The sequence below is a fragment of the Sapajus apella genome, unplaced genomic scaffold (genome assembly GCF_009761245.1).
Source record: "Sapajus apella isolate SASKATOON/1434 unplaced genomic scaffold, GSC_monkey_1.0 scaffold33, whole genome shotgun sequence".
Lineage (NCBI taxonomy): Eukaryota > Metazoa > Chordata > Mammalia > Primates > Cebidae > Sapajus > Sapajus apella.
In genome coordinates, this window is record NW_022436973.1 from 12,138,202 (window position 1) to 12,149,896 (window position 11,695).

The 11,695-nt window shown below is 47.8% G+C and overlaps 1 protein-coding gene across 2 annotated transcripts in view; it reads left to right on the forward strand.

Annotated features, from left to right (window-relative positions):
• The window catches only part of TRIB3 (tribbles pseudokinase 3), a 24,371-nt gene that overhangs the window by 3,903 nt on the left and 8,773 nt on the right, over window positions 1-11,695 (forward strand). For both annotated transcript variants that reach the window (XM_032295348.1, XM_032295349.1), the window contains exons 2-3: window positions 4,777-5,067; window positions 9,650-9,942. In XM_032295348.1, coding sequence (XP_032151239.1) covers window positions 4,777-5,067; window positions 9,650-9,942 — 584 coding nt within the window. The remainder of the gene's footprint in view (window positions 1-4,776; window positions 5,068-9,649; window positions 9,943-11,695) is intronic.

The window sequence follows — 11,695 nt, forward strand, 5'->3', positions numbered from 1 at the left end:
TATATACGCACCCAATACAGGAATACCCAGACATATAAGACTTATAACGAGACTTAGACTCCCACACAATAATAGTGGGAGACTTCAACATCAATATTAGACAGATCAATTAGACAGAAAATTAACAACGATATCCGGGATTTGAACTCAGATCCGGAACAAGTAAACTTAATTAACATTTATAGAACTCTCCACTTTAAATACACAAAATATACACTCTTATCAGTACCACATCACACCTATTTACAGGTTTAAATGAAATATTGGTTGGCTGCTTGTTTGTTATTTTCTTCCCTCATTTTTTTTTCATGTCTCTATTATTAAGCACAATTATAGGCATACCCATTTTTAGACTGCATTCTAGCCCAGGCAGTAAAACAATACCCCCGTTCTCTCTCCCTCTTCCTCTTTCTCTTTCTTCCTCTCCTTCATTCTTTTTTTATTTATTATTCTTTTTTTTTCTTTCTTTCTTTCTTTTTTTTTTTTTAGAAAAAAAGGAGTAACAATCACTTAAATAAATAAATAAATAAATAAACAAAAACCTATAAGCTTTGCATCCCCTTCCCACTTTACAGGAACTGAGGTTCTGAAAGCTTGAGGAACTTGACCAGAAGTACCTGCCAGCCAGAAAGGTCTGAGATGGGATTAGAACCCTCCCCTTATTGCACTCTTACCAAACCAAAGTTATGACCTTTCACTCTCGTGGGGAGGCATTCCCTTCCAAGGCAGCTCTTGTTTTTGGGAGCAGTGTCCTTGGAGAGGTGGGCCTCTGTCTGGTAACTGACTCTAATGTTTCCTTGTTAATCCTGCGTTGAACTGTTGGGAAGATCTTTAACCAGACTGAGGTCTCTCTCACACCAATGCCCATATCTGGGCATGTACCTCCTTGGAATGGAGTTTCAGTGGGTGGGCAGATGGGTTCTAGAGACAACCTTTCTGCCCTGACATGCCACTGCCCTCTCCTTCAGCCACCCCACACACAGTCACACAGCTGCGTGGATGGTGGTTTACTTTTTACTTTTTTCTTTTCACTTAACAGCTCATTCTGGAGATCCTTCTAATTAGCCTATAAAGAGCATCCTCAACCTTTTAAATGGCTGCAAATTGTTCTATTGTGTGGATGAAGTATAATTTATGTGACCAGTCTTATAATTATAGACCGCCAATTGTTTCTGTCACAAGGGCTGCAGAAATAACCTTGTATTTGCATCATTACACACACACACACACACACACACACACACACACACACACACACCCCTCTACAGGATAAATTCTTAGCAGTGGGATTAATTGCTGAATCAAAGCTCACACATTTTTCATTTTTGTTTTTTTGAGAGAGTCTCACTCTGTTGCCCAGGCTAGAGTGCCTGACCATGGCTCACTGAAGCTTTTACCTTCTGGGCTCAAGTGATTCCCCTATTTCAACCTCCTGCATGGCTGGGATACAGGTGTGTGCCATCATGACCAGATAATTTTTTTTTCCTTAGGGACAGGGTCTTGCTACGTTGCCTAGGCAGGACTTAAACTCCTAGGCTCAAGTGATCTTCCTGCCTCAGCCTCCCAAAGTACTGGGATTACAGGCATGAGGCACTGAGCCCAGCCTGCTTTTCATTTTGATATTGTCAAAATGCACTTCTCAAAGGTTGCGCCTTTATTTCCCACAAGCACTGTCTCCCTTGCAGGAGCCAAAGGCTGGACCTCACCTTGACTCCACCCTCTCCCTCACCCCTCCCATCCAATCCATCCAATCCATCCAGTCTGCCATGGAGTCCTTTTGCTCCTCCTCCTATAAGCCCTTGATTTTGTGTCTTCACCTAGCACCTAGGTCACCTTCTCCTGACGAGACTCCTGCTCGTGCAGGTCTGCTAGCTAGTCTCACTGCCCCTGTCTTGTACTTTCAAATCCACCCAAAAGGCATGATGTTCCCCTGCTGAAAATCCTTCAGTGGCTCCCCACTGCCTTTGGATAATTCCAAATCCCATTATGTGTTAATTAGGATTAGGCTCAGCTGTAATATAGAAACAGTCACTTAACAACAGCTAAAATGAAATAGACGGTTATTTATCTCCTGTGTAAAAAACCTGGAGGTCTCTCTGGTTCTGCTGGAGCTCCAGCATCGACCTTGGCCTTGGAAGTACCACATACAACAGAGCAAGAGATGAGGCTGGAGTGCAGTGGTACAAACATGGCTTGATGCGGCCTCAACCTCCCAGGCTCAAGCAATCTTCCCACTCCAGCCTCCTGAATAGCTGGAACTACAGGCATCCACCACCACACTCAGCTAATTTAACAAATTTTTTTGGTAGAGACAGGGTCTCACTATGTTGCCCAAGCTGGTCTCTAACTTTTGGGTTCAAGCGATCTTCCCGCCATGGCCTTCCAAAGTGCTAGGATTACAGGTGTGAGCCACTGCACCTAGCCTTGGATGTGATTTTATGATTACTCATCTGCCCTCCAAATGGACTGGAAGATCCTGATGGCAAGAATGCTGTCTCACTCACTGCTCTTCCCTAGCACCCAGTGTTAAGTGAATGAACAAGATCATAGCTCTCATCTGTGAATGTACTAGACCCACGGATTACGAGACTAGTTGATCTTCTTTAGTATAATTTTTAGGAACAAGCTGTGTTTTCAAGCAGGTATTTATTTCCTTAAATGTAAATTCCTGATTAGGAAATACTTTTTTTTTTTTTTTTTTTTTGAGACAGAGTCTCTTGCTCTGTTGCCCAGGCTGGAGTGCAGTGGCACGATCTTGGCTCACTGCAACCTCTGACTCTTAGGTTCAAGCAATTCTCCTGCCTCAACCTCTTGAGTAGCTGGGACTACAGGCATGTTCCATCACACCTAGCTAATTTTTTTTTTTTCCAAGACGAAGTCTTGCTCTGTCACCCAGAGTGGAATGCAGTGGTGCGATCTCAGTTCACTGCAACCTCTACCCCACCAGGCTCAAGTGATTCTCCTGTCTCAGTTTCCTGAGCAGCTGGGAGTACAGGCATGCACCACCATGCCCAGCTAATTTTTGTATTTTCAGTAGAGACAGTGTTTCACTATGTTGGCCAGGCTGGTCTTGAACTCCTGACCTCATGATCCACCTGCCTCGGCCTCCCAAAGTGCGGGATTATAGGCATGAGCCACCGCACCCAGCCAGGAAATACATTTACATGGCTCAAATTCAAAATTTTAAAGAGTCAGGCAAACATGGTCACTCACGTTTGTAATCCTAACACTTTGGGAGGTGGAGGCAGGTGGATTGCTTGCACTCAGGAGTTTAAGACCAGCCTAGGCAACATAGTGAGACCCCGTCTCAACAAAAAATACAAAAATTAACCAGGCATCGTAGTGCACACCTGTAGTCCCAGCTATTTGGGAGGCTGAGGTGGGAGGATCACCTGAACCCTGAGGTCAAGGCTGCAAGTGAGCTGTGATAGTAAGAGTCTCCTCCTAACCTTATGCATCCTTCCAGAGAAAGACAGAGTATACATAGTCAAACAAATATATAATATAACATATATATTTTTTATATACATATATATATATATTTTTTTGAAATGGAGTCTTGCTCTGTCGCCAGGCTGGAGTACAGTGGTGAAATCTCGGCTCACTGCAACCTCAGCCTCCTGGGTTCAAGTGATTCTCCTGCCTCAGCCTCCCAAGTAGCTGGGACTACAGGCACATGCCACCATGCCCTGCTAATTTTTGTATTTTTGGTAGAAACGGGGTTTCACCATATTGGCCAGGATGGTCTCGATCTCTTGACCTCGTGATCCTCCCACCTCGGCCTCCCAAAGTGCTGGGATTACAGGCATGAGCCACCGCACACGGCCATATATTCTTTTTAAACACAAAAGCACAGGGCCGGGCGCGGTGGCTCAAGCCTGTAATCCCAGCACTTTGGGAGGCCGAGGCGGGTGGATCACGAGGTCAAGAGATTGAGACCATCTTGGTCAACATGGTGAAACTCCGTCTCTACTAAAAATACAAAAAATTAGCTGGGCATGGTGGCACATGCCTGTAATCCCAGCTACTCAGGAGGCTGAGGCAGGAGAATTGCCTGAACACAGGAGGCGGAGGTTGCGGTGAGCCGAGATCGCGCCATTGCACTCCAGCCTCGGTAACAAGAGCGAAACTCCGTCTCAAAAAAAAAAAAAAAAACAAAAACAAAAAACAGAAACAAAAACAAACAAAAAAAACAAAATCACAGCCAGGTGTGGTGGCTCACTCCTAGGGTCCCAGCTACTAGGAAGCCGAGATGAGAGGTTCACTTGAGGCCATGAGTGTGAGACCAGCCTGCGCAACATAGCAAGGCCCCACCTCTTGGGGAAGAAAATTTTAAAGAAAACATAAAAGCATTCTATAACACATAATTCAGTGTTTGGCTTTCTTCTCTTAATACGTCTCGGAGATCAGTACACATCAGTATATAGAGAGCTTTCTTGTCCTTTTTCAGAGCTGTGTAGTATTCTGCTGTATGGCTATACTATGATGTTTTAACTAGCTTTCTACTGCCTGACATTTGGGATATTTCCTGCTTTTGCTATTGGACGCCAGGCTCTGATAAACAGCCTTTACCATATTTAAATTTTTGTGAGACATTTAACTGGAGGATAAACTCCTAGAAGTGGGACACCCAGCTAAGGATATGTGAATTTGTCATTTTAACACACACTGCCACATCGCCCCCTATAAATGTTGTGGCCCGTACCCTCCCACCAGCAGGGGAAAGAAGGGGCCACCAAGCAGCCTCATTTTAGTGCCTTTCTCCCTTTTTGCTAGATGCGAGTCACTCCTCTGGCTGCTCCTGCGGGTTCCCTGTCCAGGAAGAAGCGGTTGGAGTTGGAGGACAACTTAGACGCCGAGTGTCCTGTCCAGAAACGAGCTCGAAGCAGGCCCCAGCCCAGGCTGCCCCCCTGCCTGTTGCCCCTGAGCCCACCCCCTGCTCCAGATCGTGCAACTGCTATGGCCACTGCCTCCCGTCTTGGGCCCTATGTTCTCCTGGAGCCCAAGGAGGGCGGGCGGGCCTACCAGGCCTTGCACTGCCCTACAAGCACTGAGTATACCTGCAAGGTACGTGTCCACAGGCCACTGTCCCCCAGCATCACAGGAGGCCTGGAAAGGAAACCTCCAAAGGATTGCCAGAGGGGAGAGTGGTTCTTATGCTCATTCATTCTTGTGTTTAGTGGGGAAGCATCCAGTGACCACCTGTTGGACCGATACCAGAGAGGTAAACCAGACGTAGCCCCAGTCCTGGAGGAGTTCACAGCTTAGGCCCTACAGGGTGCTAAACGCTGCAGGGGTAGAGCTTAGGGATCATGGGGCACAGAAAAGGCTGAGTAGACGTTAGCCAGGTAGAAGTGGCTGCAGACGAGAGCTGTAGGCAGGGGGAACAGCTGTGCAAAGGTCTAGAAAAGTGAGGGTATAGCACTTTAGAGCATGAAAAGGACTTCACTATGGCCATAGTGGAGAGGGTGTGCAGAAAGGGGCAGGACATGAGGGTTGGCGGCAGCTGGTCATGAAGGTGTTAACAAGGGGCCTCCACTGGGCTCTGCGGAGCCACTGAAGATGTTTGCACAAGAGAAGGGTAGGGCATGGTAGACATCAAAACCCCTGGGACCAGCCGAGCGCGGTGGCTCGTGCTTGTAATTCCAGCACTTTGGGAGGCTGAAGCGGGCAGATCATGAGGTCGGGAGATTGAGACCATCATGGCCAACATGGTGAAAGCCAAGTCTACTAAAATACAAAAAATTAGCCAGGTGTGGTGGCGCGTGCCTGTAGTACAAGCTACTCAGGAGACTGAGACAGGAGAATCACTTGAATCCAGGAGATGGAAGTTGCAGTGAGCCGAGATTGCGCCACTGCACTCCAGCCTGATGACGGAGCAAGACTCCGTCTCAAAAAACAAAACAACAAAAAAACCTCCTGGGACCCCAGAGGTGATGGAGCCTAACCTGTGGCCATTTTACAGAAATGGGCAGGGTCAAGGCCCGCAAGGGTCAGCCCATGCAGGACACTGTCAAGTGACCGTCCAAGAGGACAGAAATGAGAATAAAAATGTAACCATAGGTATCCACTGTGCACCCAGTACCATGATTGCTGCGTATGTGCAGTCTCTTCATCTTCACACAACCAATGAGGTGGTTACTATCAGTGTACCCATTTTACAGATAGAGGACACTGAGACTCAGAAAGCCTGTAACTTGCCACATGACAGAGCCAGGTGGTATCAGAGCTGGGATTGGGCGCGGGAGGCTGAGTCCAGAGAGTCCTGTGCACCTGTGTAGGATAAGTGTTTCAGACACAATCAGGGCAGGCTGTCCTGGCAGGCAAGCATAAGGAAGATAAGGGGACCTGGATACACAAGGGAGAGTAGCGTGGGCCTGGGTCCCTTGGGAATGCACAGAGAGGCAGAGGACTCAAGCCTCCTCCTCCTGGGAGCAGCAGCAGAGCTTTGCTCTGTTGATGGAGACGCAGTGAGCAGGGGATAGATCCAGACGGAGTCCAGCCCTTAGCTTCACCAGGGCTCTTGTGTGCAGATCTCCAGTGCTCTAAGCAGGTGCCCCAAGGAGCCCGGAACTCTGGGTCCCCTTCCTGCAGCATCACAGGTTCTTTTCCACTCCGCTTGAGGAGATGAGTCCGTGGCGAGAGGAATGAAGCTAGCAGACTCAGGACAGAAGCACCATGCGTTCACAGGGCCCCGATTCTCTAGAAACATTGGCAAAAATCCACTGGAACATACTCACCCCATGCCAGTGTGCAACACGGGAGCTGAACGATCATTTCCACACTTCCTTAGCTTTCCTGGTTGGTGTGTAGAAAGATCAATATCTTGTCTTTGTGAGTTATCACCTTACTCATTAATCAACACAACTTCATTGAGCACCCATATTTGCCGTGTACCATGCTGTGGTTAAAAACAAAGTTCTGTTCTCATCAAGCTGACATTCTAGTGGGAGATACAGACAATAAAGAAGTAAATAAGTAAAACATGTGTCAGGTGGCTGGGCGCAGTGGCTCACACCTGTAATCCCAGCAATTTGGGAGGTAGATGCAGGTGGATCATGAGGTTGGGAGTTCAAGACCAGCCTGGCCAATATGGTGAAACCCTGTCTCTACTAAAAATACAAAAATTAGCTGGGCATGGTGGTGCGCACCTGTAGTCCCAGCTACTTGGGAGGCTGAGTCAGGTGAATCACTTGAACTTGGGAGGCAGAGGTTACAATGAGCAGAGATCACACCATTGCACTCCAGCCTGGGCAACAGAGCAAGACTCTTGTCTCAAAAAAAAAAAAAAAAAAAGAAAAAAATGTGTCAGGTAATCACAAACACTATGGAGAAAAATAAATCTGGGAACAGGGAGATCAGAGGACAAGGAGGGCAGGAGTGCAGGTGATTTTAGCAAGGGAGGTCCAGGAAGACCTCTCTGAAGGGTGACGTTTGAGCAGTGGCTTGAACAAATGGAAGGAGTCAGCCTTGTGGTCTAGTGGAAGAGCATCCAGGCAGCAAGTTCAGCAAGTGCAAGTGCACGGGGGCAGGAATGCGCTCGCCCTAACTAAAATGTAATCTCTGTTTTGGGGTTATTCCCCCCATGTCACCCCAACTGGTTTTTTGTTTGTTTGTCTGATTCTGTCACCCAGGCTGGAGTGCAGTGGCATGATCTTGACTCAATGCAATCTCCACCTCCCAGATTCAAGTGATTCTCCTGCCTCAGCCTCCGGAGTAGCTAGGATTACAGGTGCACACCACTACGCTTGACTAATTTTTGTATTTTTAGTAGAGACAGGGTTTCACCATGTTGGTGAGGCTGGTCTTAAACTCCTGACCTCAAGTGATCCTCCCACCTCACCCTCCTGAAGTATTGGGATTACAGGCGTGAGCCACTGCGCCCAGCCCAACTGGTTTTTAAAGTCATGTACTTCAACTTTTTTTTTTTTTTATCATGGATTAAATATATATGTGTCTTATTCATTTTTCTTCGTGGCACAATCAACACAACATGCAAAGGATTTAAAGTCAGACAAAACGAAGTGAGTATACTAGTTCTGCCACTGATTAGCTGTCTGGCTTCTAATAAGTCATTTCCTTTTCTGAACCCAGTCTTACCATCGGTAAAATGGGACACACCTTTCAGGCTAGGGTGAGGTTTTGCTGTGATGCCCATAGACCGCTAACACATTTCCCATCATCCCATGTTCTTTTCCCTTCCTCACCCTTTTCTGGCCACACTGATTTTTGGTTGGGTTTCTAGAGCAGGCCAGGTTTTTTCCTGCCTCAGCGCCTTTGCACTGCCTATGTCCCTACTCGGAAAGCTTATTCCATGGGCATCTCTGAATCATTTCGATCATTTTCCCAGAGTCCCTATTGAACCATACTTTCTAAAACGGGTGCCCCCTTCCAAAATACTCTATTCCAGACCACATGCAGTGGCTCATGCCTGTAATCCCAGCACTTTGGGAGGCTAAACCGGGCAGATCACCTGAAGTCAGGAGTTCAAGACCAGCCTGGCCAACATGGCAAAACCCTGTCTCTGCTAAAAATACAAAAAATTAGTCAGGCATGGTGGCACACGTCTATAATCCCAGCTACTCAGGAAGCTGAGGCAGGAAAAATCACTTGAACCCGGGAGGCGGAGGTTGTAGTGAGCCAAGATTGCACCACTGAACTCCAGCCTGGGCAACAAGAGCAAAACTCTGTCTCAAACAACAACAATCAAAAAGAAAACAAAATGCTCTATTCCTGCATCTTTCTTGGTTCCTTTGCAACACTTGTCCGCATTTGTCAATATTTAGTTTCAGGACACTGGCTTCCCAGTGGGCACGGGGGAGCAGAGTCCATGACTGTCAGTGCAGTTGGACACATGGCTGGCCAGCAGGCCCAGGGCCAGCTTGCTGAATAAAGGTTGGCAGTGAAGCCTAGAGGACAGAAGCTGTGAGGGTGATGAGCATCAGGTGCCTTCTGCATCATCCACCCTTCTGGAGGATGCTTTGAGGGTTATTTTTCTGTTTGAGTGATTTGCTATTTTTCAGTTATCTGATGTTTGAGGCCATATAGCATAGCAGTTAGGAGCACAAACAAAAGGCTGGGCACGGTGGCTCATATCTGTAACCCCAGCCCTTTGGGAGGCTGAGGTGGGAGGATCACTTGAGGTCGGGAGTTTGAGACCAGCCTAGTCAACATGGTGAAACCCCATCTCTACTAAAAATACAAAAATTAGCTGGGTGTGGTGGTGCATACCTGTAATCCCAGCTACTCGGGAGGCTGAGATAGGAGGATCCCTTGAACCCAGGAGGCCAAGTTCGAAGTAAGCTGAGTTGTGCCACTGCACTCCACCCTGGGTGACAGAGCCAGACTCTGTCTCAAAAAAAAAAAAAAAAAAAAAAAAAAGCAGACAATGGATTGCACAGGTTCAAATCCCAGCTCTGCTGCTTGCTGGCTGTGGGGCCTCTCAGCTTCCTTAACTATAAAATGAAGCGAGTCATCCTACTTATAAGACTGTGGTAAGGGCTGAATGACTTGCTAAGTGAAGCACTTAGTGCAATGGCTAGCACATGGCAGTGTCTAACAGGTCAGCTGTGACTGTTTGCAGTGTTTGCAAAGCCAGCCTCAGCTCCCGGGAGTCCCCAGCTGTGCTCACCCCATGCTCTGCCCACAGGTGTATCCCATCCACGAGGCCCTGGCCGTGCTGGAGCCCTACGCGCGGCTGCCCCCACACAAGCATGTGGCTCGGCCCACTGAGGTCCTGGCTGGTACCCAGCTCCTCTATGCCTTTTTCACTCGGACCCATGGAGACATGCACAGCCTGGTGCGAAACCGCCGCCGCATCCCTGAGCCTGAGGCTGCTGCGCTCTTCCGCCAGATGGCCACCGCCGTGGCACACTGTCACCAGCATGGTCTGGTCCTGCGCGATCTCAAGCTGTGTCGCTTTGTCTTTACTGACTGTGAGAGGTGAGTGTGGTTGCAGAGATCCCAGCCACAGACACACGCAGGGGGTGGGCCATGATGGAGAGAAACTGAGGCCCAGGAAACAAAGTAACTTAGGCAAGAAGTAGAGAGGCTGGAGTAACCAGCAGCCCCTGTCTGGTAACCAGAGAAGACTTAACTCAGGCTGGGTGGGTGCCGTGGCTTATGGCTGTACTCCCAGCACTTTGGGAGGCTGAGACAGGTAGATCACCTGAGGTCAGGAGTTCGAGACCATCCTGGCCGACATGGTGAAACCATGTCTCTACTAAAAATACAAAAATTAGCCAGGAGTGATGGCTGACAACTATAATCCCAGCTACTCGGGAGGCTGAGGCAGGAGAATAGCTTGAACCTAGGAGGCAGAGGTTACAGTGAGCCAAGATTGTGCCACTGCACTCCAGCCTGGGCAACAGAGTGAGATTCCATCTCAAAAAAAAAAAGAGTTGATTAAGTCCTCTTGGGAGCCCCTTGGGATGCTGGGATGGGGCACTGAGATGCGAAAGTCATGGCAGCTGACAGTGATGACAGCATCGCTGCATTATCTACCGTGGTCTCCTTCCTTACAGACTCAAGGAAGGTATTATTATCCCCATATGACCAAGGAAATTGAGGCCCAGAGAGCTCAAGTAACTTGCCCAAGATCTCACAGCGAAATAAATGGTAGAGCTGGGATTTGAACCAGAGCCTGAGTCCTAATTCAATCTGAGCTAGAGGGACAGGGGTCTTGGCTGGGCTTACGAACTGACTCTGGGTGACCTAGTGTCTCCAAGCCTCAATTTCCCCATTAGTAGGGAAAAGGGCTGGATTGTTAGGGTGTTTTCAGGATTCCAAAACCACAGTCAAAACAAGACAGGGTCTGAGGTTCCCCACACAAAAACTTTTCCTGTGAAACTGAGAATTAGCACTTTTTGGCTAAAAGATCATCTTCCTTCTCTAGGTGGGGACGCTAAAAAAATTTTTTTAATTGATACAGAGTCTCCCCCTGTTGCCCAGGCTGGAATGCAATGGCGCAATCTTGGCTCACTGCAACCTCTGCTGCCCAGGTTCAAGTGATACTCCTGCCTCAGCCACCTGAGTACCTGGGACTGCAGGCATGCACCACCATGCTTGGCTGATTTTTTCTACTTTTAGTAGAAATGGGGTTTTGCCGTGTTGGCCAGGCTGGTCTCAAACTCTTAACCTTAGGTGATCCACCTGCCTCGGCCTCCCAAAGTGCTGGGATTACAGGTATGAGCCACTGCACCTGGCCTAGATGCTAAGAAAAATTTTTAAAAGATAATTCTTCTGGGGAGAAGGGGAGAGGGACTCGCCTCCTGTTCCCTCTCCAGATTCCGGAGGGCCTCCAGGATGTGTGAGGGAGCGCACTAAGCTGTCAGTTACACAGAATTTTTCTGTGGAGGAAGGAATGTGACCCCATTACATTTTTTAAAACTTTTTATCTTGAAATAATTTTAGACTTTTAGAAAAGCTACAAAAATAGTTCAAAGATTTTCTATATATCCTTCCCCCAGTTTCCTCCAATGTTAACACCTGACATAGCCATGGTACAATTACCCAAACTAAGAAATTAACCTTGGGAGAGTACTATTAACTAAGCCCCACAAATTTATTCCAGCTTCCCGAGTTTCCCACTAACACCCCTTGCTGTGCAGGATCCAATGAGGATCCCAATTTATTTATCAGTGGTCTCCTTGGCCTCTTCTAATCTGAGATAGTTCCTCAGTCTTTCCCTGTCTTT